Genomic DNA, 26,759 nt, shown 5'->3' on the forward strand with positions numbered 1-26,759 from the left:
TTTTAGTACCAGTAGATTTTTTTTAACTAGAACATGTAATACTTTAAACATTAAAATTCATCAAAAGGCCAGGCGCAGTGGCTCACGCCTGTAATCCCAGCACTTTAGGAGGCCGAGGCAGGCGGATCACCTGCGGTCAGGAGTTCAAGACCAGCCTGGCCAACATAGCAAAACCCCATCTCTACTAAAAAAAAAAAAAAAAAAAAATCAGCTGGGCATGGTGGCACACACCTGTAATCCCAGCTATTTATAGGGAGGCGGAGGCAGGAGAATTGCTTGAACCTGGAAGATGGAGTTTGCAGTGAGCTGAGATCCCGTCATTGCACTCCAGCCTGGGCAACGAGAGCGAAACTCCTTCTCAAAAAATAAAATAAATTAAAAGAAGAAAGTGTGTTCCCCTAAATAAGAAAAAAATGAGTGTTGTTGAGTGAACATGTGAGTGAATGAGTGAATCAGTGAACGGGGAGTGAGTGAATGAATGGACTGAACAGGTGAGCAAAGTGAGAATGAACTGAGGCTTCCCCTCAAGTGCCAAACCTTTTCATCTACAGTTTCCCTGCACCTGTAGCCGCACCCACTCCGGGGAGGAGGCTCAGGATGCCTTTTTTATGGCTGACCACACCCTGGCAGCCAGGTTGGCCAAAGTGCATTTTCTCAGAGTCTGGGCCAGGGGATCCCTGCTACTTCCGCCTCGCCATTGCTCCACCCCGCCCTTCCCCTGTTTTTGCAGAAAGACACACCAGCGTACTGGGAAGACAGCATCAGCCTGGCAGCCAGGTGACCCAGGTCCGGTGCCAGGCCTGTGCCTGACTGGCCACGTGACTAGTGGTAAACATTTCACTTCCTAAGGCCTCAGTTTCCCTGTTTGCTCCTTTAAGCAGTTTGGCCATATCAGTGGTTCACAGTCTTGGCTGCACATTGAAATCAGCTGGGAACCTTTCGAATGTCCTGGGGCTCCGATTGCATCCAGACCAACTAAGTCAGACTCTTTATAGGGTGGGACCTGGGCATCCGCGGTTTTTAAAGCTTCCCAGGTGACTTCAATGCCCACCACATTTGAGAGCCGGTGGGCTACGATCTCCATAGCTCCCTCCAGCATTTTTTGTTTTGTTTTGTCGTTTGGCTTTTTTTGTTTTGGTGTTTTTAAAATTTTATTTATTTTTTAATTTATTTTGAGATGGAGTCTTGCTCTGTCGCCAAGACTGGAGTGCAATGGTGCGATCTCGGCTCACTGCAACATCTCCCTCCCAGGTTCAAGTGATTCTCCTGTCTCAGCCTCCTGAGTAGCTGGGATGATAGGTGCACGCCACCACGCCCAGCTAATTTTTTGTATTTTAGTAGAGACGGGGTTTCACCGAGTTGCCCAGGTTGGTCTCCAACTCCTGAGCTCCGGCAATCCACCCACCTCAGCCTCCCAAAGTGCTAGGATTACTGGCGTGAGCCACCACGCCCAGCCAGCTCCCTCCAGTTTTTTGATGCCGAGGCCCACCCTGATGCCCCGTCTCTTTGCCCGTCTTTTGTCATTGGAGGGTTAAATGAAATGTGAGCCTCACCCAAACATCTGGGTTCCTATCTGTGCACCTCCTCCTGTCTTCAGGCTGCCTTTGAGGCAGCAGCCTCACTGGGGACTTTGACCGGCCCCACCCATTCTTCACTGAACCTCCTGCTCCAGCCTCTGCCTCCTCCATTTTGATGTCTAGAATCAGGGGATCCAGGATCATCAACAAGGTCATTTTCCCAGGTATGGAGGGGTCTTTCTGCTTCTTTCTTGTCATGCATGGCTGAGGAAGGGGCTGGGAGAAAAGACAGCGAAATGGGGAGGAGGATTCCATTCAAACCAAGAAACAAAGTGTTTGGTTTTTCTTACCCCTGATGAAGAAGCTACCAACGTTTTCCAAGGAGGGCCTGGCCCCCTTCTCGGGTCTGGCTGGGTGCCTGCTGTGCCTCTCAGGCCTCCCCTCCGAAGGGCACCATTCCCTTGGGTGAGTACTACTGGTTTGCACCATCTTCCAGTGGAGACAGCCTGAGAAGGGAGTCTGGAGCCTTGAACTTCAGTACCTTCCTTCACTGGCCTCACCCTGTGCAAATCATGGCACACATTGGAGCCTCCTTTTCCCTGTCTATAAAATAAAAATGACCCTGCGCTATCTCACTGGACTGGCAAGAACACAGTGTTGTTGCCTTGCAGACAGGTGTGCTGAGGCTGTAGAAAGTGCTTTTTATTTGGTTGGGAGCTTGTGCATAAATGCGAGAGGGGCTGCACATCTGACGGACTACAGAGGTGACTCATGGCTGAACCGGAACAGGACATCGGGGAGAAGCCAGAAGGTGAGGCTGGGAGTCCTGTTCCCAACATGGTCCTCAAGGAGGATGGGGCAGGGGGCTGGGGAAGGCTGGGGCAGGGGTGATGCTGTTTCCAGCAGTGCCCCGTATCCTCCCCCACTCTGCCAGTGGGGTAGTGAAAAGCAGAGCAACTAGACCAAAGATCCTTTCAGAAGGAAGCAAGTGTCTACAGCTACAATAAATAATAATAGCAGCCGGCAATTACTGGTGCTTAGCACTGCTAGGAAGTTGTACCTTCTGTGGACTTTGTCATCGACTTCTTGCAGTCTGGCGAGGTAGGACGGTTAACCCCATTTTCAGATCAGAGAGGGTATGTAACTTGCCCAAGGTATCAAATTTACCAAGTGGCAGAGGAATTCAGACCCAAATCTGCCTGAGTGCAAAGGGCATGCTTTGTGACCTCTATGAGACCCTGTCCATTCACAGAGCTGACACACTGATCACAGAATAAAATGCTTTCAAACCTAGTGGAGGGGGCAGGGAAAGTTCTCGGGCTGTGTGTTGGGTGAGTTAGCAGTGAGGCAGGAAGGCCTCGTTTCAGGTCAGGTACTGGTATCTGTATCAGGTATCGGTGTCAGGTCAGGTACTGGCAGGTGGGCCGGGGCCCAGCTGCTACAGGGGCTGCCTGAGAAGGGGCCACAGCCCTGAGCCACCTCCAGGGCCCAGCATTGAAAGGCAAAGAGAAGACTGCAGATCCCCACTCACTGGAGGAGGGGACATTATTCCTGTCCTGGGAAGGGGCTGAGTTGGGCAGGAGCGTCTCATCTCCTTGGAGGCATGTGGCAGGGTGGCACAAACAGGGCTGACTTCATAAGGCTATAATCAGTGCAGTTGCCCAGGGCCTTGCATTCAGAAAGGCCCTGGCTTGGGGTTCAACCTTCTGTGGTTGCTGACTTGAAATGTGTCATAATTTTAGCCTTGAATGTGTTTTGTAAGTGGAGTCAGATGGGACAATGGAGCATGTGCCAGGGTTGGGAGTTGGAGCCTCAGCTCATGAGTATGGTCTCCACACCCAGACCAGCCCCACCACTGCTGTAACCCTCTGCCAGAGTCCCTCATTCCGCTGTCACCTTTACCCAGGCAAAACAAGGATCAGAAGCTGAGGAGTGGCAGGCAGCCCTGGACACGCTCACCCACCCCCATCCAGCTAGTTGGCGCATTCCAGTGGGGAGGTTGCAATACCTTGGGCGTCACCCATTTGCCCTGGGTTACAGCAGCGGCTGTGAGAAGGGGAAATTGGTTTCCTCTTCATTTTCCTTTTGCACTCGGCTCTGCAAATTCTGTAGTTGGCTCTGGTCACATCCACGTCTGGCCACTTACCAACCTGAACAAATTACTTCCCCTTTCAGCCTCAATTTTCCTGTCTGAAAATGAAAATAATAATGTCCATACCCCACAAGATTCTTCTGGGGACAGTGAGGATTTTCTCTTTTCCAGAATGCAAGTCTGATTATGACAGCTCCCTGCTAAAAACTAGAATGGCCTGGTGGTGTTTTAAGACAAAGACCAGAACCTTTCATCTAGACCAATGCTGCCCAATAGAAATGTAACGCAAGTCACATATGTAATTTAAAATTGCTAGTAGCCACGTTTTAAAAAGTAAAAACAGGTGAAACTAATTTTAATAATATACTTTGCCCACTATATACAAATCATTATATCAACATATAAGTATGAAAATTTTTTATTGCCTCCAAAATCCAGGGTATATTTTACCTTATTGTGTAAACTGGCCCCTGCCAGCCTGTCTGACACTCAGTCCCCCTGTGCTGTCTGCCCTGCAGCCATCCTGAACTCTCCACAGGGTCCTGTGAAAAGCTCTTCACCTCCTCTGCCCTCTGGATCTAGTTAAGCCTATTCATCCTTCAGATGTCAGCTCCAATAATCAACCTTCACGGAGGCCTCCCTTGACCCCTAACATGCTTTCAAAGTATTGTGTATTTCGCATTCATCATGCCCCCACAACTGTGATTTCCCATTTATTAACATCTGTCTCTCCTGCTCACCTGCAAACTCCAGGAGGACAGCGACATCTTTGGGATTTTTGAATATTATTTCCCCAGGCCTTAGCCCAGTGCCTGGTGCAAAGCAGGCTTTCAACATGTTCAGTGGATATTGTAAGAAAGAAAGAAGTACGCAAAAGGCCTGGCATATGCAAAGCGCTTTAAATATTCACTCCTTTCCCTTCCCTCTGGGTGAGAAAATTTCTCCTTATAAAGGCACCCTCCTCACTGTGTATCTCTGCTAGAGAACTGAAGACATAAAGCACTCTGTGCCAAAAATATTTAAGTAAAAACTTGAGCTAAGCACAGAGATTATAAATATTTCTTCCCCAGATTACGCACCATTTAAAAATACTGCCTCAGCTCCTTTTCATGATTTGGGTGGTGATTAAAGAAAATTACTCTTCAAGACTGAAAGTCATTACTGCCCTTTTCCTGACTTGCCTTTTCCCTTGAGAGGGGGAGGATAAGCTGCAGGGCAGGAAATGGAAGTGGGGCATCCTTGTCCTTTGTCTGGCAGACAGCCAACTGGTGAGGTACTGCTCCTTCTCAGCTCTTTCCTGACTCTTTCGCCGGTGAACATAAACAAGAAGGCACAAATCCACACTTGCCAACCGACCCAAGTGACAACAGGAAACCCAACGACATCTGTCTAGGTGAAGACTCAGCCCCTACGTGACCATGTAGCAAAGCCAAACTGACCATCTGGTTTCCACTTGGACTTTTAGTTCATACTGTATCTTCTCAGGACAGTTAATTTGGAATACAATGCCACTGTCCTAAAACATGGTAGAATTATCCTATTTCTGGAGGAGTGGGGGTGGTGGGTAGGAATCTCAAGAGCTATTTGCTCCTCTGCACAATAGCTTCTTTAAGGACACCAGGGCCCCCAGGGCTATACATTTCCCAGAAGCTTTCCAGATAAGGTATGGGCGCCTCCTATGTATCGCCCAAGGGTGATGTGTTTAAATATCCATTGCATGTTTTAAATCCTTGGCTGGCTTAAAGCTGCAAGCTTTCTGTCTTCAGTGGATATAATGGGGGCATACATCCTAGAGCTTGCCCAACACTCCAAGAACAGAAGCCTCAGCTAATGCAAAGTGTGTATGTGCCCGTGAAAGCTCTGTGTCTACTTACCATTCAGTTTTTAGGATTATTTATGCCATAATAATAGATACGAAAATCTCTAACGGGTATTTTGTTTCCTTTACAAATTGTATTTGAATTTATGGGTGATTTAGAGCTTGTGCTTAAAGTCAGAATTCAGAACCCCAAAGAAAATGACTTCATTGAAATTGAACTGAAGAGGCAAGAACTGAGTTACCAAAACCTATTAAAAGTGAGTTGCTGTGAACTGGGGATTAACCCAGAACAAGTGGAGAAGATCAGAAAGCTACCAAACACACTGCTCAGAAAGGTAAGGGTTAAGAGTTTCTAAATGCAGAATCACAGTGGATGACATCATGTTCTCTGGAGCCAGTCGTTTACACTTGCATTTCATGACACCAGAAATCCTGGCTGCAGAATGGCCAAACATGGTAGCTAGGTCATTTTCAATCCGGCGCTTTTAAGATTTGCACATCTAATCCATAAACCTTTTGAAAACCTCTGAATGGTCCGATCACAGTGGCTCACGCCAGTACAATCCCAGCACTTTGGGAAGCCGAGGTGGGTGGATCACAAGGTCAGGAGATGGAGACCATCTGGCCAACATGGTGAAACCCCATCTCTACTAAAAGTACAAAAATTAGCTGGGCATGGCAGCGGGTGCCTGTAATCACAGCTACTTAGGAGGCTGAGGCAGGAGAATTGCTTGAACCCAGGAGGCGGAGGTTGTGGTGAGCCGAGATAGCACCACTGCACTCCAGCCTTGTGACACAGCTAGACTCTGTCTCAAAAAAAAAAAACAAACCTCTGAATGACAAGTGACTCCCCAATTTAAGACTTTAGTTCAGTGCTTTTAGCCCTGCCGATCTCTGCAAAACTGACTGGTTAACATAAAATGACATAGTCCTCAGGAAAGAAAACACAAACCCGTCCTTGTTTGCTTAGCAAAGCGTGGGTTTGCTAAGCATTTGAAATATTAGCAAACAAAAATTGTTTTGCATTTTTACATATTTCCCAGATTCAAAATACAGATCTTAATTTTTAATTTTGGAAAGGAAATCTTATTTCTTTGGAAATGTTTTCTTTAAAGCTTTCAAAATTCCTTTGGCAATTTTTTTGTTTTTTATTTTTTTGAGACAGGGTCTCACTCTGCCACCCACAATGGAACGCAATGGTATGATCATAGTTCACTGTAGCCTTGAAATCCTCGGCTCAAGTGATTCTCTCATCTTAGCCTCCAGAGTAGCTGGTACTACAGGGACACACAACTACGCTCCGTTAATTTTTTTTTTTTTTTTAGAAATGGGTCTTGCTGTATTGCCCAGTCTGTTCTCAAACCCCTGGTCTCACCGTCCTAAGTACTGGGGTAACAGGTGGTGAGCTGCTGTGCCTTTGGCAATTCTTACTGGCGTCTTGGCTGATAGTGTATATTCCTTGTAAACATGTCAAGGGATGATCATGCCTTCCAGACACCTTAACAACAAACATCTGCTGGGTGTGGTGTCTCATGCCTGTAATCCCACCACTTTGGGAGGCTGAGGTGGGTGGATTGCTTGAGCTCAGGAATTTGAGACCAGCCTGGGCAACATGGTGAAACCCTGTCTCTACAAAAAAATACAAAAATTAGCTGGGTGTGGTAGACTTGGGAGGCTGCAGTGGAAGTGGAAGGACTGCTTGAGCCCAGAAGGTTGGAGCTGCAGTGAGCTGTGACTGTGCCACTGCACTCCAGGCTGGGTGACAGAGCAAGACCCTGCCTCAAAAACAAAAAAAACTATCTTATGGGGACCAGGCGCAGTGGCTCACACCTGTAATCCCAGCATTTTGGGAGGCCGAGGTGGGCAGATCACCTGAAGTCAAGAGTTCAAGATCAGCCTGGCCAACGTGGTGAAACCTGTCTACTAAAAATACAAAAATTAGCTGGGCATGATGGCGTGTGTCTGAATCCCAGCTACTCAGGAGGCTGAGGTTGCAGTGAGCAAGTGAGGCAGAAGAATCACTTGAACCCAGGAAGCAGAGGTTGCAGTGAGCCGAGATTGCATCATTGCACTCCAGCCTGGGTGACAAGAACAAGACTCCGTCTCAAAAGAAAAAAAAAAATATGGGTTCAGAACCCAAGATGCTGAACAATATTAATATTAAGCCTTTCTATTACATTCAAATTTATTAAGCATGATATAATTTCTTTTCCACATTAAGGATAACGATATTCGAAGACTGCAGGACTTTCAGGAAGTGGAACTCATTTTAATGAAAAATGGAAGCTCCGGATTGACAGAATATATACCATCTCTGACAGAAAGGCCCTGCTATAATAGCAAAGCTGCAAAAATGACGTATTAAATAATCCCAGGAATGGTCGGACGTGGTGGCTCATGCCTGTAATCTCAGCACTTTAGGAAGCCAAGGTGGGCAGATCACCTGAGGTCAGGAGTTCTAGGCCAGCCTGGCCAACAACATAGTGAAACCCCATCTCTACTAAAAAAAATACAAAAATTAGCTAGATGTGGTGGCACACACCTGTAGTCCCAGCTACACGGGAAGCTGAGGCAGGAGAATTGCCTGGCAACAGAGCAAGACTCTTTTGAAATAAATAAATGAATAATCAATCCTAGGAATAAAAAACTGAAATCATTATTTCATAAATAATGAAGTCTGGATGCATATACCAATTTGCCTAACTTCATGTTTGAACTGTGAGAAATTATTATGTTTCCTCATCTCCAATTTCTCTGGGCTAGGAGAAGAGTTAAGTTCAGGGTTTTGACAAACAGCTATAAAAAACATCGCAAGGTATGACATTTACAACAAGGGCAGTTTATTTTGTAGAGTTGTGCCCCAATCCTGATGAGTATAGGTGTGCTTTATGAGATTCAGTCAGGACAAATGGCCAGAGTCTCTTCACATGAACCCACATGGGCAGGGTGAGCTGATGGGTGAACCCACATGGGCAGGGTGGTGCTGGGAAAGCCAGGACCCACTTGGCAACACAAGTTCTATCAGTGTTCCCCATTTTTTTTTTTTAGACAGAGAGTTTCACTCTGTTGCCCAGCCTGGAGTGTAATGGCATAATCGTGGCTCACTGCAACCTCTGCCTCCTGGGTTCAAGCGATTCTTGTGCCTCAGCCTCCCGAGTAGCTGGAATTACAGGCATGAACCACCATGCCCGGCTAATTTTTGTATTTTTAGTAGAGATGGGGTTTCACCATGTTGCCCAGGCTGGTCTTGAACTCCTGACCTAAGGCGATCCACTCGCCTCAGCCTCCCAAAGTACTGGGATTACAAGTGTGAGCCACTGTGCTCAGGCCCCCCTAACTTTTTTACTTTTTTTTTTTGAGACAGAGTCTTGCTCTGTCATCCAGGCTGGAGCGCAGTGGCATGATCTCGGCTCACTGCAACCTCTCCCTCCTTGGTTCAAGTGATTCTCCTGCCTCAGCCTCCTGAATTGCTGGGACTATAGGCATGTGCCACCACACCCGGCTAATTTTTGTATTTTTAGTGGAGATTGGGTTTCACCATGTTGGCCAGGATGGCCTCGAACTGACCCCAAGTGATCTCTTGGCCTCCCGAAGTGCTGGGATTACAGGTGTAAGCCACTGTGCCCAGCCAATTGTCCTCATTTTTAAATGTGTCCCCATACTATCACTTCCTGTTTATACCTTTTTAAATTCATCTACAAAATGGCATGATTTCTGAGTTGAGTAAATAATGCCTTTTTTTTTTTTGAGATGGAGTCTCACTCTGTCACCCAGGCTGGAGTGCAATGGCGCGATCTTGGCTCACTGCAATCTCCACCTCCCGGGTTCAAGCGATTCTCCTGCCTCAGCCTCCCAAGTGGCTGGGATTACAGGCATGCTCCACAAAGCCTGGCTAACTTTAGTATTTTTAGTAGAGACGAGGTTTTGCCATGTTGGCCAGGCTGGTCTCGAACTCCTCACCTCAAGTGATCTGCCCGCCTCAGCCTCCTAAAGTGCTAGGTTTAAACTCCTAAAGTTGTTAGGACTCCTAAAGTCCTAAAAAAAACTCCTAAACTCCTCACAGGTGTGAGCCACCACATCTGTCCAAATATGTTTTAAATTTTATTTTTTAGGACGAGGTCTTGGCCAGGCACAGTGGCTCACATCTGTAATTCCAGTTAGGAGGCTGAGGCCGGAGAATCGCTTGAACCTGGAAAGTAGAGGTTGCAATGAGCCTAGATCGCGTCACTGCACTCCAGCCTGGGAGACAAAGTGAGTCTCCATTTCAAAAAAAAAGGACAAGGTCTCACTATGTTGGCCAGGCTGGTCTGAACTCCTGGGCTCAAGTGATCCTCCCACCTCGGCCTCCCAGAGTGCTAGGATTACAGACGTGGCCACTATGCCCAGCCAATAACGATTAACACCTTTGAGGCTATTTTTAACATACCACTTCCAGAGTAGGCGAGGCACAGCACACACCACTGGTCTGTTAAATAAACTGAAAAACCAGCTGGTGCCTTCACATACGTCTAAAGTGAGCTGTCATCACATCCCATGCTACGTTCCTCCCTAACACACTCCCTAGGATCCTTCCAGGTCAGCTTCCTTGCCAAATTCTAGTTAGTAACTCTGCTTGCACCTTGTACAGGCTCATGCAATGGCTTGACCCTATCTACCCACTTTTATTCACACACACCACACTGTCACTTCTTTACATACCTGTTCCTCCTAGACCATGAAGTCATCTCTAATCCTTGTGGGAGAGGTATACATAAAATACCAAAACTCCTTATGGCCAAAGCATAATGTCTTACTTGCATCCCAGCACATGCCGTCAGCCACTGTTCCTTCAACTCCAATTTCTCAGTAGTTCAACTTTGATGAAGGGCAGTGGACACATAGGCAGCACATCAAGATTTATCTTACCCAACTGTTCAAAACAGAGAAAAATGGTTCCAATAATAATAAGCGTGTCCTGTTTCATTCAGAAAATGTCATTTGAGACCATCTGCAACTTGCTCATTATTTGCGGCCTCCTGGAACAAGGTGACAGAAGCACTTCAGCAGAGTGCAGCTCAGCGTCTAAACTGCATTTTTTTTTTTTTAACTTTGAGGCCAGGCAGTGGCTCAAGCCTGTAATCCCAGGAGTTTGAGTTTAGCCTAAGCAACACAGCAAGACCCTATCTCCTTTAAAAAAAAAAAAAACTTTAGGGACACATATAACTGTTACCCAGGCTGGAGTGTGGTGGCATGATCTCGGCTCACTGTGCAACCTGTCTCGCAGGTTCAAGTGATTCTCATGCTTCAGCCACCCAAGTAGATGGCATTACAGGCATGCATCACCATGCCCAGCTAATTTTTAAAAAAAAAATTTTGACAAGGTTTTGTCATGTTGGCCAGGCTGGTCTCGAACTCCTGGCTTCATGTGATGTGTCCACTTCAGTTTCCCAAAGTGCTGAAATTACAGGTGGGAGCCAACACGCCCGGCCAAAACTCATTTTCTATAACACAAGTAAGTCTTAAGGCTGCAGGTTATCAGTAAAACAAAATTTGAAAAGCTTCAAGAGTAATTTGATTAGTCTTCACCTCATGCATTGATTATAAAAAACTAATCCCTGAGTAAGGTGCAATTCCACTGATTTTATTTATTTATATATTTAGAGACAGAGTCTTACTGTGTCACTGAAGCTGGAGTGCAGTGGCGCGATCTTGGCTCACTGCAACCTCTGCCTCCTGGGTTCAAGTGATTCTCCTGCCTGTCTCCCAAGTAGCTGGGACTACAGGGGCCCGTCACCATGCCCAGTAATTTTTTTTTTTTTTTGCATTTTCAGTAGAGATGGAGTTCCACTATGTTGACCAGACTGGTCTTAAACTCCTGACTTCGTGATCCACCCACCTCAGCCTCCCAAAGTGCTGGGATTACAAGCGTGAGCCACCGCACCCAGCCAATTCCACTGATTTTTTAAATGGCCTTAAGTGAAATTAATCAGGTACCAAAATGCCATCCTTAGAAGTCCCAGAACTATTTAGGTTGAAATATGAAATGACCTAGAATTCTTAGTTGTTCATAACCTCTGTGCACTTTTAATAGGGTGATTAGTAACTCACAGCCCTACCCCTTTCCACTCCTTCAGAAGTCCTACGTACAAGGCACTGCCCTGAGGGTGCCACTGCTGCAGTGAGGACAGATTCCATAGTGGAGGGTGCTGAAGCTGCACCTTGGTGTATCCAAAGGTATCAGTTACTCCACAGCACATAGGAACACTCAGGGTTGTGTGTTGGACGAACCCACAACCAAGCCCTATGCTCATACTGAGAGAATCCAAGTCTTACCTGGGGCATAGTTGAGGGGTAACAGGGCTACTGTGAACTGACGTAGGGCCTTAGTTATATGAGCCTTATGAATCTGCAAGTGCAATTCAAATTTCAATCACTTTCCTTTTTTTTTTTTGAGACGGAGTCTCGCTCTGTCGCCCAGGCTGGAGTGCAGTGGCCGGATCTCAGCTCACTGCAAGCTCCGCCTCACGGGTTTACGCCATTCTCCTGCCTCAGCCTCCCGAGTAGCTGGGACTACAGGCGCCCGCCACCTCGCCCAGCTAGTTTTTTGTATTTTTTAGTAGAGACGGGGTTTCACCGTGTTAGCCAGGATGGTCTCGATCTCCTGACCTCGTGATCCGCCCGTCTCGGCCTCCCAAAGTGCTGGGATTACAGGCTTGAGCCACCGCGCCCGGCCTCACTTTCCTCTTTTTAAAGAGTAAACATTTTTGTGTTCACGGTACCCCTACTAAAATTAGAACAAGGCCAAAGCAGCAGCCTCTCTGAAGTGACAATCTAACTTGGGCCAGGGAAAGGAGTACAGCACAGTCCAGCAGTTTTCCTTCCCAGAATGGCATAAATCTGAGAAAAGCTTCTTTGGAAGCTGCTTAGACAGGAAAACAAAAGCATCAGCTCCCTGGCTGGCAGACAAGTAGAAATTATGTTAAGATGAAAATAAGATACCACATAGGAAACATACATTTAGGTCTTGTTTCTAGCTTTTTTTTTTTTTTGAGACGGAGTCTTGCTCTGGTCGCCGTTTCTAGCTTTTTAAGAACTACAATTAAGACCTCAATTTGAAGACTGAGCACAATGGTTCATACCTGTAATCCCAGCACTTTGGGAGGCCGGGGTGGGCCTGATCATTTGAGGTCAGGAGTTTGAGACCAGCCTGGACAACATGGTGAAACCCTGTCTCTACTGAAAATACCAAAAAAACAAAAATAAAAACAAAACCAAAAGAGCCAGGTGTGGTTGCACGCACCTGTAATCAATCCCAGCTACTTGGGAGGCTGAGGCATGAGAATGGCTTGAACCCTGGAGGCGGAGGTTGCAGTGAGCTGAGCTCGTGCCACTGCACTCCAGCCTGGGTGACAAGAGTGAGACCCTGTCTCAAACAAAATAAAACCTTAAATTAGGCACTCAAGAAACAGTATCTTTAAATTTGTCACTCATTGATGGTTACTTTTATGAAATACACTACAGCTTATATATCTATTAGTAACTACCTGCACCAAGACTTTTTCCCATTCTTTTTAAATTTTATTAAGAAATACCGTACATACAAAAGCACAGAAACATACAGCTTAAAAAAGAAAATGCCCACAGGGCTTCAGAAATAGACCCTCGCCAGTTCCTCTGAAGACCCCTCTCTGCCCTCATGATCACCTCTCCCTCCATCAGAACGGCTAACATTAAATGTCTTAATCGTTTCCTCTTATCATGTATTTGACAGCCTGTTTTTGACTTTCATTGAAACGGAACCATAGTGATGTATTCTTCTGACTTGCTTTTTTTGATCCTTCTGTTGTTGAGTTTTGTCCATGTTCACATATAGAGCTGCAGTTCAGTTTCACTTCTGTGGAATTCCACTGTTGGAATATACCACAGTATTTATCCAACACACTGTTGGTGGACACTTAGGGTCTTCCCAGGTTTTTTCTTCTTTTCTTCCTATTACACACAATGCTTAAATCCATCCCCTGGTACACATGTGTAAGTTTCTCTAGGGTATGTATCCGAGAGTGAATGGCTATGAGAGGTTATGGCACACCCACTTATGCCAAATTGTTTCCCGTTTCCCAAAGTTGTTGTTCCTAAACATTCTTAAATCTGTTGACAAATGACCTATTTGGGATGGCTGAGGGGAAGAAATAGATCAGCTACAAAACTCTTGAATTTTTAAAATAGTAAATTCAAAATTCTGATACAACAATGAAAAATACATTTACTTCTCTGCTTTGGCTTACTTGAAATGTACTTTTTAAAACTACAGGTTCAACTTAAAAGTGCCGTCTCCTTTATCTCAAAATAAATGTTTATCTAAATATTACCAGGTAAAAACAGCAAGACTCAGAAGACATGGGTATACCGTCATATATTTTGAAAGATTTATACAAATATGTTTATATTTCCTCCCACCTCCCATCTCCCCACAAAGAAAACTACTTGGAAGAATAACTTAACAGCAGCAAGCTCCTGCAGAGGAAAAACAGAGGGATAGGAGTAGTAGGAGACAGATCACTAAACACTTTTTTTTTTTTTTAAATCATGGGCAACATTACAATTATAATACAAAATTTCAAAAGTAGACCTGGGGTTCTTTCACAAACAACTAAAACATCCCTCAGGAAATCAAGCTTGAAAACCAACCCTGAATGAAGTCCCATCCCACAGAATTGTAAACATAACTTCAAGTGTTTTATGTTTCATGCACATAACATGTTTAAAAACATATTCACATAGCCCATCGGCAATGCATTTTTAAAAACAGAATGGATGAGGGCTCAGAGAACCTCCACCATAAAAATGTTCAGTTCTTACAACTCTGAAAACTTTAATCAGAAGGTGGCTGAGCTCAACCAATATGTGGTCCAAGTGTTCTCAGACCTCGGAAATAAGGTTGGTTATCCTCTGTGACACTAACTATATTTAAGGAACCAGAATGCCTAAGGAGAGGGGGTAAAAATATCTGAGCTGAGCAATATGACTAGGTTATTATAAGCTCAAGATCAAGAGAACAAGAAGGATGTTTCAACCCAAACTGAAAAATGACTGGACTGTGTTTGAAGGGGAAAAAAAAGTTTTAACAAAAAGAAGCATGATATGTATCATCTCTACATTCCAGAGGAGAGGATGTCTTGAACAGCAGACTGGTCGGTGCTCTTGAAAGGCTCAATGGAAATTAAACTATTGGACCAGTGCTATATGGTTTGATGACTGACAAAAGTGTACCCAATTTGTTTTATACTAATGAACTGTTATTTAAGAGGTCTTTGTCTTTTAGAGATACATGCTGAATTATTTACAGATTAAATGATGTGTCTGAGATTTGCTCGAAAATAATAGGGGACAGTGGATACAAATACAATCACTCATGAAGTATAAGAGTGGTCATAAGTCTTGTTGGTGATGAGTTAATAGAGGTTAATTATATTGTTCCTCTTTTGTGCATGTCTTTAAATTTCCAAAATAAAGTTGTTGGTTTTTTTTAAAGACCAACTGATTGCAGATTTCAAACTTCCCAAGCAATCTGATTAAAACTGGTTTGCTCCCCTTAAAGACTTTCCAAAGAGAAACTATATATTCACCAACTAGTAACTTTTTGGTCTGCATGGCAGAAATGTTTGTTTCTTCTAGTGAACTGGTCTCAATACTGGATTCTTATGAGATGGTTAGCAAGAATCAGTTCCTCTTCAGCCACATCAATTTTGGGTATAAAATTCAACTTCTAGGTCTCTCTCCATAACTAAAGCCAGGCCTTAGTCATAGCTGCCCTGAGGAGGCAGGTCCTCCTCCCACCGCCCCCAAATCCCAGGTAACTTCAATAGTTACAATAGATCTAAGGGTCCATAGAGGAAGCCTTTTCATATGAGCTCATTTATTATACTTTATTTAAGTTAGATGTTGATTCTAGAGGAGACAGAGCAGAACAAATCTTGTATTTTAATAGCTTCCTAGATTTTTTAATACTTAGGGACAGAATATGGTTTAAAAACTATCATTTTAAGTCCTTTGCTACTACAATCACAATCTTGTCAAGCTACACAAAGCAGGGCCTGGGAGCTATCTTTGTGTTTGTTAGATTTTACCTCCCATTTTATCTTAATCCTCATGTGAATCATCTCTTACAAATTCAGAGATAACCTACTTATCTATTGCTGCATCTCCAGGATCAGCTAGGGAGCCAGGAGGGCTCTGTCTCCACAGCATTTTTTCCAACAGAGCCTCTAAAGTGGGGGCTTTATTATTTTTCAAAGTTTGGTGGAAGAGATTTTAGTAAATTCTTTAACAATTCATTATGCCTATCTGAATCAACAGTGTCTTAACAGGCACTGGACCATGAGACAGAGACCTAGCAACTCCATAAACATGAAGCCACAAGACCCTCCCTGGGTAAGTCATTTAACACACTCAGTTTCTTTACCTATAAACTGATAGCAGTATTTGAAAGTTATAAACCACAAGGAATTGCTATGATATATATGTGCGTGTGTATATACGTAGCTGGAGAGAATACTTTTATACACTTGAAGAAGCTGGCTATAGAAAGAAACATGCTGCCAGTTTTCCTAGATGTGACACAAAAATAATCATTTAAGAGGGGGGAAAAACCCTTGCCATATATACTACACACCCTATACACAAGTACATTTATAAACTGACACGACCGGGTGAGAAGAAATCTTGATACAGGACTTAACAAAAACTAGCACTTGAATGCTTTTCTACATCATTATTTCATAGCTAGCTAGCTAAAGGGTGCTTGTCAGAAGGATACTTGGAATTTTCTACTAAAGGAATTTCTCAGGGATGTAAAAATATATTTTAGTTCACTGTACATCTTTGCTATTAAAAGCAAAATTCAAATTTATTCATAACCACCTAAAATTGAAGCACCATTATTTAAAACATTAGAAACTCTATAAAAATTAGTCTTAAACAGAACAAATTAGATAAAACTGTACACCAACACCTCTAGTGATAGTGTAACTCTTGTATTTAAAACAGGGGACTAGTTCAGAGTCAATAACTTTATTAGAAAAAGATTAATACTAAAACCTTTCAATGACAGAGACAATCAACTTTGTAACAGAAAGTCAGAGATACTTTATTTTTACTTCTAAATCCAAAGGCTAAGTAGAGCAGAGTTGTAAAAATGAAATCCCACTTAGTCTGATTCACACAAATACTAACGTTTAATCCTGTTTTCAAAGTCCGAGAATGAAAATTTGCAATTAAACACTGAGCAAGCCACATGTTTAAGTAATATTTCTTAAAAAGTCTTAGAGAAAAAAGTATGATACAGGACCTAAGTTTTCAGTGGCATATATACTATTAACACATGTTCTGAAATCTGGTAGGTCACATCAGTCCTGAATTAACTTTTAATAATAATAATAATAAAAAAACTAACTGAGCTTTATACTTTTTCTATGCCACTATAGCTTTCTTTCACCTCATTTTTTAAATGTCGATCTTCACTTTATGCCGTTCTCAGTATTCTTCCAAAAATCTTCGAACAGTAGTCCTACAACGCAAAATTTGGGGAAAAATGATAATTAGACAACATGTAAAAGGCCAATTTTTATGAGAAAGTGTTGGCCCAGTCACTAACTGCTAATTAACATGTGTATATGGAATGCCTGTATTCTTTTTAATTATCAGTGTGGTTCTTAAAGCCATGTGCCTGTGTATGCTTCCCTACGTGTGAATGACACACACAATCTTACATTGCTTCCCCAAAAGGGGAATGCCATCAACAAATAAACTAATTGGTACTTCCTTTCATTAGGAATATTTTGTCCCACGCTACTAGCCCACAGAATGAAATTTATAGGTTTTAAGAACACTTACAGTACCTAACTTTTAATAGTTCTTAAAAAACCCAAATTCATTCTATATAGTGCAACAGTTCTTTGATTTCACAAATTGAAGGTGTCTGTCCTTGCTATTCATACTGCTGCTTTAAATGTATCAGCCAGTAAGTGACTATTCCTACATACCTATGGCTGACTGCAAATTCTCCTACACAGTAGGAAATATTAAGCACATACCTCTTATAGACTTGAGAATTGCATTGAGTGTAACAAGGCGAATAATATGAAGTGTTTATTGTATTTAAAATTCTTTAAAGATATCTAATTCTGGCCACCACTGCAGCCCTACATACAGTTGAAAAAAAATTCCATTCTGTTAACATTTGATAAGTTTTCACGCAATACACAAAAAACCCCTCTGCACTTCTTGTAAAGAACAAAAAAGATACACAACAGTTAAGCGTAAAGATCACAGGCAATAGCATTCAAACATGGATGTGGGTAGAGAAAGGAGTACCTGGCATGAGTACCTGCTTAGTTTGACTGAATCCTTGATTTTTAATTTGGCTTTTCATGGGCCGCTCACAACACCAACGCTGTGTGAGGTATGGTAGTCAGCTGCAATAAGTCATAAACCCTACACTTCCATCAATCCAATGCTACTGGCTCTCGAGTTACAGAACAAACTGCATTAGAATGCAAGGCAATAAAGCAAAAAACTAGAAACATCCTTGACAAAGAAATACTAGCAGTTTAATTAAAACAAAGTAGTCCAACATGTGCCTCCGAAATATTTTAAGTTTTTAAAGCATATGTCTCTGCCAATGTACCAACACAAGATGGACTTAATACCAAAAAGAAAAAAAAACAGTTCAACCTTTTTATTAAAAAAAAAAAAAAGAAATGACAGCAAAATCCCTAAAAAAAGGATAATTAACTTTTCAATGGCGACTATATTACAAATGTGGGCGATAATTTCCAAAGAGGCACACTAATGGGGGCACGAGTCTGCTACAAAATAGCTGAGACAAAACAATGTACCTCAAAATGTTTTGCAGGACTACACTGTCTTTTCCTTCAGAAGAGGCTTTTGTATGTCTTCTTACTCGGCTTAGTTCCATCTTCATCTGTGCATACTTACGCTGCACTGTCAAACAGTAACAAAAAGCCCTAATCAAAGTGAGAAACAATACACTTACCTCTGTCTGATCTGAGGTCTTATCAGATCAGTTTTAATTGGACTGAGTGTCACCTTCAGATTTAATGTCTTCACTGGTCCCATTGACCTCATTCTTAGTATCACTTTCCTTCGATTCAGTGTTTGTGTCTTCACTCTGCTTTTCTCGACTACCGGACTTCACACTACTTTTTTTATCATCAGATCCCCTCTTTTCTGCCATAAAAGAAGACATTGACCATGGATTTTAAAGTAAAATACAATAAAGACATGGTTTTGAAAAAAAGTGAAACAACTGAGAGATGAGAGACAATCATTTCCCACAGAATGCAAGCAACAGTTTGGTGAATTTACCAAAGGGACAAAATTTGTAATATATGGGAGAGAAGGCAGGAAGGGGAATTCAAGGAAGCAAAAGGTAAAATAGTGGGCAAATTCTCTCAATTGTTGAGAAGCTATGAAGCACACTGCAGAATATAATATTTAAGTAGATTTCATTGTGGGTAAAAAACATCAAAAAGCACGGGGAAAGGTATAAAAGACGGCATACAAAACTATGTTCACATGAGGTTCAATTATTAAGTTAGAAGGGTAAAAATGGTGACCCCAAAAGGTGAGAAAAAGTTGAATGTTTATAACAGGCATGTTTTAAAAAATACAATTACATATTTTTAAACGCAAAAAAAAATGTATATATATATATTTGAATATCCAAGAAGGATAAGCATAATGAAAGAAAATGATCTTAAATCCCAATCTAAGCAACTGAACTTTTGTGCTTTGCTAAGAAAAGTCATATATATGCCATCTGAGAGTTGTTTTTCCAAAAAGAGAAATTAAAATTCAACTCAGCTGCAAATGAAGAATGAAAAAGGTAAACAACTTTTTCCTCTACTATTCTTTGGATGGGTAAGACCTCAGACTAGAGGTAAAAGTGGTACACAGAGGAAGCAAAGTCTAGCCTTTTCGGTTCCAAGTATCCACCTAACAAAAAATTTCTACAGAAAACGTTAGAGTCAACTAGAAACTTTCTGGAAAAATTACTTTTCCCCTTACTAAGAATAGCTGTTCTGGCAGAGTAGTTAATAAGACAAAAAGACATTTTAAGAGAAACAGAACCCTCTACATAGTTTCTGCACAGTTATGAAGACACAACATCAAATATCTAGGAGAGATGGTAATGAAAACAAAATATGGTATGGGAGGGGCACCCACTCAGAGAACTGAAGATCTTATGTAAAAGAGCATATTTAGTCCATAACACTTGCAAAATACACAAGCCATGTCCAAGTAGTTAAGTGCAAGACTTGCTTCATGTCTGTCTGTCCACTTGTGAGAACTGTGCCAGGACAGTGGGCTCTAACTGACCTTGTGGGAAAGTCCTCCCTTTGTGCCTTATGGGCTTCTCCGGTGCACAGGTAGCTTCAATGAGGAAGAGTCGTCTTGTTGTCCCGTAGAGGACTAGTAGTCAGTCCAATAATCTTATCTTCTGCCCTATGTAAATATGGTAGATCTTAATAGTCCTAAGGACATCCACAATTTGTGGTGGATTTTAGGGCTATAGATGAAAAGAGGAAACTCTCTTGACAAAGAGAGCACCTTACACTGGTTGCTGACAGCTTTGTGTGAGAAACCACTTTTCATTTGTGGAGTGAGATAAACTGCTTCTATCATAGCACCTGGAGTAATAAACTTGCTCTTTCTCATTTGCCATTATTAAATGCCCACTGTGGCTCACACCTGGTTCCAAAGTCCAGATCTTCAGTCATTTATAAGAGTGCCTAGATGGCTACATGGTAGTTTCTTTTCTGTTTTTTTTTTTTACATTTTTTAATCCACCCATCTGCACACTGATTTTTAATTAATTAATTTTTACACAGCATTTTCAAAATGCCAATAAATTATATCACTTCTAAAAGAGATTCCAATGTTTAACTCTATCATAGCATACCCAATTATGGAAGACAAGCCTGATACAGTTTTCTCGGTATCTTCTCTCTTTCCACCAAGTCTCACATGGAAAATCCCTGTCTGTTGCTAATCTAAACGTAACTCAGCTTATTCTGCTTAAACAAAAGTTTTACTAGGGGCCAGGCATGGTGGCTTACACCTATAACCCCAGCACTTTAGGAAACTGAGGCAGGAGGATTGCTTGAACCCAGGAGATCAAGATCAGACTGGGCAACATGGCAAAACCCCATCTCTACATGCCCCCCCCCCCCCCCAAAAAAAAAAATTAGCCAGGGATGGTAGTGTACACCTATAGTCCCGACCACCCAGGAGGGTGAGGCGGGAGGATCACCTGGGCCAGGGGGGTGGAGGCTGCAGTGAGCTGTGATCGTGCCACCACACTCAGCCTGGATGACAGAGTAAGACCCTGTCTGAAAAAAAACAACAAACAAAAAGCTTTACTAAATGTCATGTCATCATCATTACAATTTTAGGATTAAAGGTAAGCAACTCTGGACATCTTTTTGCTCTATCCAGAAATTACACAAATATGCCTGTTTTGAGTCCGGCCAGTGTCATTTACTACTCAACTTTGACTTCCAGTAGTTATGAAGGCTAGCTAGCTTTTATCCCTAAAAATCAACCCAACAATTTTAAGTGGCACAAATGATAACACAGAATAGAATAGAGCAACTAAAGCTAACAATAGGAAATGTAAAACTAAAAACTTTCTCAAGACAAATAATATTAATTTGACCTGACAGTCATACCTGGCTCTTGAGAGTTGACCTCTCAACCCAAAAATAAATTACACAGAAAGTCTTGCAAAAAGATTGGGTAAAACATAAATCTAATGTTAAATCAGTTAACCCATTGTAGCAACTGCCTTTTGATTCACAGAAGCAAGTTCTCAACTTGAATGGCAAACACTAGCACGTCTGGCAGTAAGTTTTCAACATTTTTCCACATTACAGAAAAAGCCAATATATGTTAAATATTTCAGAAAAAGAGTGTGTGCTTATGTTAAGAAAATAAAAGCAGAGGCCAAAAAATATGTCCATGGTTTGTGCCGCTAGTTCTAGTTGAGTCTAGAGGAAAAACAAAAACAAAAAACCAGAACAGTTCTATCGAAGGATATAATAAACAACATATAAAAGACCAGTATAATAAACCTAAATAGCAGCACATATATTATGCTGGTGATTAAACATGGAGACAGGTAGAATGAAATGAAACAAGGAGAGCTGAGAAAATCAGAAATAGGCCCCTTCTCTCATTCCTAAAACCATGCAAAGCACAACAGCTCATTCAATGCAAAATAAAAGACACTAAAATAATCTGGAGAACACAAAATTCAGAAAGGAGATCCTGATGGTTAACAGAATTACCTTCCAATAAAGGCTAAGTTAGATGAGAATATTCTTGTGAAAACATGCCACACAAAATTAAGAAGTCCATTAAAAGTGCTAACAGCACAGTACATCAGCTAATGGGATGCCACAAAGAAAAAAAAAAAAAAGGAAAGAAAGAAAAAGAGGGGAAAAAGCATGTTGATCCCATGGAAAACATGGTTAAGATACATATAAGCAATTCAACTTCTAGGGACTTAGATGTTAACTACTAACTTAAATGAATGCTACAAATGAAGACTAATGCAACAATGTACACTTACTTTATCAGACATATTATGAAACACTGCAGTGTTAAAAAAAAAAAAGGGTAGCCAACAACCAAGGTAATATAATAAATCCTACGCCTAATAACCCTGAAAGTTAATATAATACTTAAAAGAATCTACATGAAAAACCTTCAGGTTATCAACTGAAAGATGCGGTTTAACATCAAAACACTAGATAAAGTGTCATTTTCACAAATCTAAGTAGGAGAGGGGGAAAGAATGCCTGTCTCCTACTGAATGGCGTTCCTCAAAGTGAAAAGGAGTATGTATGAAATGGATTTTTGCCTGCGTCTGGAGTAAAGTGAGCAGGGCGATTAGGGTGTGAAACCAGTTTCTTAATTAACTGAATTCTCATATAAACTAACCTTTCTCCTTGGATTTTCTATCTTGTTCTCTGTCCCGACTTTTGCTCCTGTGCTTATATGACTTTCGATCCCGGCTTTTTGATCTTCTTCGATCCCGACTTCGAGATCTATGTTTTCTTTCTGATCGATCATGGCTTCTGCTTCTTCGTCGATCTCTACTTCTTAATAATTTAAAACCAAAAGGCAACTTCAGCCAGTATTACAATGAGTAAAGGCCTTAAAGTAGATATTATTAATTAACAAGACTAAGCAAAACTTACCCTCTAAAACTATTTACATTAGAAATCTTAAGAACTAAAAATTATTGAAAATCTTTCTAAATTCATCTCCAATAGTGCTAAGATAGTTATCGTTATGCTCTTTAAGACTCTTCTTCAATTTGTAGTTCTAATTAAAACAGTATGGCTGATTTCATATTTTATTTCTTGGAATGAGTAAGACATGCACTTAAGAGACCATCAGGTACACTAATTGTAAAAAGATTGTGTGAAATTTCCTAGACAGGTGGGAAATAGCACAGAACTTGCCCCGAAAATGGAACTATTTTATTCACTGATTCTGCTCTCACAACCCATCCTATCACTTAAAAATGCTTAAGAGCTTCCCAACTACCATTGTGAGGAGTAATACTAGTAATTATTATTGTTATTGCACACTCATTATGAGCTGGACATCAGTCTTGGGTGTTATATATATACCTGCTTCGCCTTCTTTCTCTACTTCGTGACCTTTTGTGGTCCCGAGACCTGCTGCATCTTCTGTCTGATGTTCGGCTTGAGTGTCTACTTCGTGAACGACTTCTCTTTCTTCTTTCTCTGTCACGAGCCCTTTCTTTTTCTCTTTCTTCCTCTTCCCTTCGTCTTTTCCTTTCTCTTTCTTCCCTTTCTCTCTCCCGTTCTTTTTCTCTTTCTTCTCTTTCTTGCTTCTCCTTTTTTAGACGCTCATCACGATCAGGTTCTTCGGTTCTTTTCCTTAACTTCTCCTAGAAAAATCAAGTTGGATTCTTATACAAATGTAACTAACAATGGTCAACTAATGTGAAGTAATCTGTAGACCAACTTATGGAATTGATGCCCTTAAGGGAAATGTACACATTCCAAGGTCTTATTTGTCTACACAAGGTATTATTTGTCTAAATCCTCAGGAATATTCTTCCCAAACTTCTGGCACTCGAGAGTTAAGAAAATCAAGTGCTTTTCTTTCATAGTTCGATAAACAGCAAAAATTCACAGGAACTCACAATGCTTCAAAAAATTACACATAGGAAAATATCAATGAGAGGGTCATATCTCCATTTAAGCCATATTAAAATACAGTTATTTTTATCTATAGCTAGTGATAGCTAAAAGCTGTAGCTATAGGTAAAAAAAATTTTTTTAAATAGCTAAAATATATCTTTAGAAGAAAGTTAACATTGGCCGAGTGCAGTGGCTCAACACTTTGGGAGGCTGAGGAGGGCGGATCACCTGAGGCAGGAGTTCAAGACCAGCCTGGCCAACAGGGCAAAACCCCATCTCTATATTAAAAAGGTACAAAAATCAGCCGGGCATGGTAGTGTGTGCCTGTAATACCAGCTACTCAGGAAGCTGAGGCATGAGAATTGCTTGAACCCCGGAGGTGGAGGTTGCAGTGAGATCATGCCACTGTACTCCAGCCTGGGTGACAAAGTGAGATTGTCTCAAAAACAAAACAAACAAACAAAAACACAAAACTTAGCCAGGCCTGGTGGCACATGCCTGTACTTCCAGTTACTCAGGAGGCTGGGGCATGAGAATTGCTTAAACCTGGGAGGTGGAGGTGGCAGTGAGCTATCACGTCACTGCACTCTAGGTGACAGAGCAAGAATTTGCCTCAAAACAAAGAAACAAACAAAAAAACTTACTTTTAATTCTTCTACAGTAGCTTTAATTTTGGCATAGCCCATGTGTTGTTTTCCCATCAAATGGTCATCTACCCGGGACTGGGCATCTCCTACTATTAAAAAGGCTCCACACACTTCACAAACTTCCATTTGTTTTTCTTGTGCAGCAAAACTTTCAATTGTCTAAAATGATAAATCAGTTACAAGAATATCTGAGGAAGAGAAACAAATCTCAAGAAAGTACTCAACATTTAGAAAAGATTTCTAATGTGTGTGAATTGCTCTTTCCCATTTCCCCAAATCAGTAATACTGGGCTATAAGTGGTGAACTTTTAAAGAGGGATGTTTAAGGCAATAGCAACTAACTTGCTGAATCATCCAGAAAAAATGTTGAGACCCACTGTTCAATGTTCAACACCCACATTACCTTACAAAATTTAAACCACCTTTCAGAAAGCCATCTATTTTAGTATGAATTCATTCCTTGCTTAGGTTCAAGGGATATGATGTCCATACACAAAACTAATTAAGGAACTAAGCACACTGACTATAATCTCAACATATCCTACTCAATACGGAGAAACCAATGACCGAATATATTCTGCAATCAATAGTATCTGAAACACATATATTCTATTCTTCAATTAAAAGAATTAGATATTTTAAGGGTGTATTAATTTTTAACAAAGATATAAGTATGTACTGAGTAATTTATTACACCAAAAATGAAAATAAAACCAGGCTCATATGGAAATTTGTGGTTTAAAGCAGTGTTTGGCAAGCCAGGGAGGCCTTTTTCTAACATTTTATTGGGATACAACCACACCCATTTGTTTCTTATACTATCTAAAGTTGCTTGCATACTGCACAAAGGCAGAGCTTAGTAGTTGCCACAGACCTTGTGGCCTACCAATTGTGCTGACTCTAAGTTTAGAACATCAGAATAATTTTTAAAGGTTCTCAGATAAAAATGAGTTCCTACTAACTAACTGTTAACAGACAGGTGAGATAATGTGAATATAAGGTTTACTTACCGAGGTTGTGGACCTAAGCAGTTCTCTCTCTTCTTTTAATTGTTCAACTAATTTCATCATCCCCTGGGCTTCTTCTACTTTTCCTTCAGACCCTAATTCTTCAATCTTAGAAGAGTGGGGGAAAAAAACAGTTAAGATTTCTTTTAAACCCAACTATTTCCTTTTTTCCCCATGGTTCATTAGTGGTTTTATCCATCTTTTTGTTTGGTTTTATTTACAAAAGCCTCTTTGGGTTTAATTCATCCTAGATTTATTTTTATACTTCAATAAAGTATAACTCATGTGTTAAGAAAAATGTACTTTCGGCCGGACACAGTGGCTCATGCCAGTAATTCAAGCACTTTGGGAGGCCAAGGTGGGCAGATCACCTGAAGTCAGGAGTTCAAGACCAGCCTGGCCAACATGTTGAAAACCCATCTCTATTAAAAATACAAAAAAAAAAATTAGCCAGGCATGGTAGCGGGCACCTGTAATCCCAGTTACTGGGGAGACTGAGGCAGGAGAATCGCTTGAACCCAGAAGGTGGAGGCTGCAGTGAGCCAAGATCATGCCACTGCACTCCAGCCTGGGTGATGACATGAGACTCTGTCTCAAAAACAAAAGGAGAGAGAGAGACTGTGTCTTGCTATGTTGCCTAGGGTGGTCTTTAACTACTGAGTTCAAGCAATCCTCCCACCTCGGCCTCCCAAAGTGCTTGGATTACAGGTGTGAGCCACCCACTCTTTTCAGTACCTCCTCCAGCCTCAATCCCAAACACAATCCCCAGGCAACCACAGATCTGCTTTCTGTCACTATAGGTAAATATGCGTTTTCTAAAATTTTATATAGAGCCAGAGTCTATATTCCTTTTTTGTCTGGCTTCTTTCACTCAGCCTAATTATTTTAAGATTTATTCATACTGTCTCAGGTAGCTATTTCCTTTTCATTATTGACAGGTATTCCACCATATGGATACATCATGATTTAATTATCCACTCACCTGCTGACAGATATTTTAATTGATTCCAGTCTGGGTTTTTTTTTTTTTTTTTTTAGCGCTATTATGAATATAGCACTCATGAACACTGGAGTGTAAATCTTTGTGTAGACATACATTTTCATTTATCTTGGATAAATACGTGGGAGAATGGCTCACGGTACATTTATAACTTTTTAAGAAACAGACTCCAGGCCAGGCACAGTGGCTTACACCTGTAATCTCAAAACTCTGGAAGGCCAAGCTGGGTAAATTACTTGAGGTCAGGAATTTGAGACCAGCTTGGCCAGCATGGTGAAACCCCGTATCCATTAAAAATACAATTAGCCGGGGATGGTGGCGCACACCTGTAATCCCAGCTACTCGGGAGGCTGAGGCAGGAGAATCACTTGAACCTGGGAGTTAGAGGTTGCAGTGAGCTGAGATCGCGCCACTGCACTCCAGCATGGGTGACAA

At 41.6% G+C, this 26,759-nt stretch overlaps 2 protein-coding genes across 10 annotated transcripts in view; one reads left to right on the forward strand and one right to left on the reverse strand.

Moving 5' to 3' along the window:
• Positions 1-5,413: 5,413 nt before the first annotated feature.
• ANKRD40CL (ANKRD40 C-terminal like) lies at positions 5,414-7,900 on the forward strand. Its single transcript, XM_026457538.2, has 2 exons — positions 5,414-5,763; positions 7,650-7,900. Exons 1-2 carry the CDS (start codon positions 5,575-5,577, stop codon positions 7,791-7,793), a joined length of 333 nt encoding a protein of 110 aa, XP_026313323.1. The 5' UTR covers positions 5,414-5,574; the 3' UTR covers positions 7,794-7,900.
• Positions 7,901-12,975: 5,075 nt separating this feature from the next.
• LUC7L3 (LUC7 like 3 pre-mRNA splicing factor) overlaps positions 12,976-26,759 on the reverse strand; it is a 34,077-nt gene continuing 20,293 nt past the window's right edge. For 4 of the 9 annotated variants that reach the window (XM_023204498.2, XM_026457537.1, XM_026457535.1 and 1 more), the window contains 6 exons: positions 25,328-25,432; positions 24,315-24,476; positions 23,131-23,414; positions 22,433-22,593; positions 18,515-18,655; positions 13,251-18,409 (listed from right to left, as the gene is read on the reverse strand). In XM_023204498.2, coding sequence (XP_023060266.1) covers positions 18,219-18,409; positions 18,515-18,655; positions 22,433-22,593; positions 23,131-23,414; positions 24,315-24,476; positions 25,328-25,432 — 1,044 coding nt within the window. In that variant the 3' untranslated portion in view covers positions 13,251-18,218. Of the gene's footprint in view, positions 18,410-18,461; positions 18,656-19,807; positions 19,934-22,432; positions 22,594-23,130; positions 23,415-24,314; positions 24,477-25,327; positions 25,433-26,759 lie in introns of those variants that run through there. The other 5 variants (XM_023204499.2, XM_023204502.2, XM_023204501.2 and 2 more) reach the window with 5 other exon arrangements.

Source organism: Piliocolobus tephrosceles, chromosome 16 (genome assembly GCF_002776525.5).
Source record: "Piliocolobus tephrosceles isolate RC106 chromosome 16, ASM277652v3, whole genome shotgun sequence".
NCBI lineage: Eukaryota > Metazoa > Chordata > Mammalia > Primates > Cercopithecidae > Piliocolobus > Piliocolobus tephrosceles.

Bases quoted from the DNA above. Each gene is read 5' to 3' on its own strand.
- ANKRD40CL (XM_026457538.2), top strand. From the start codon at position 5,575: ATGGGTGATTTAGAGCTTGTGCTTAAAGTCAGAATTCAGAACCCCAAA. The intron at 5,764-7,649 runs GTAAGGGTTAAG...TTCCACATTAAG, and splicing joins CAAACACACTGCTCAGAAAG to GATAACGATATTCGAAGACT.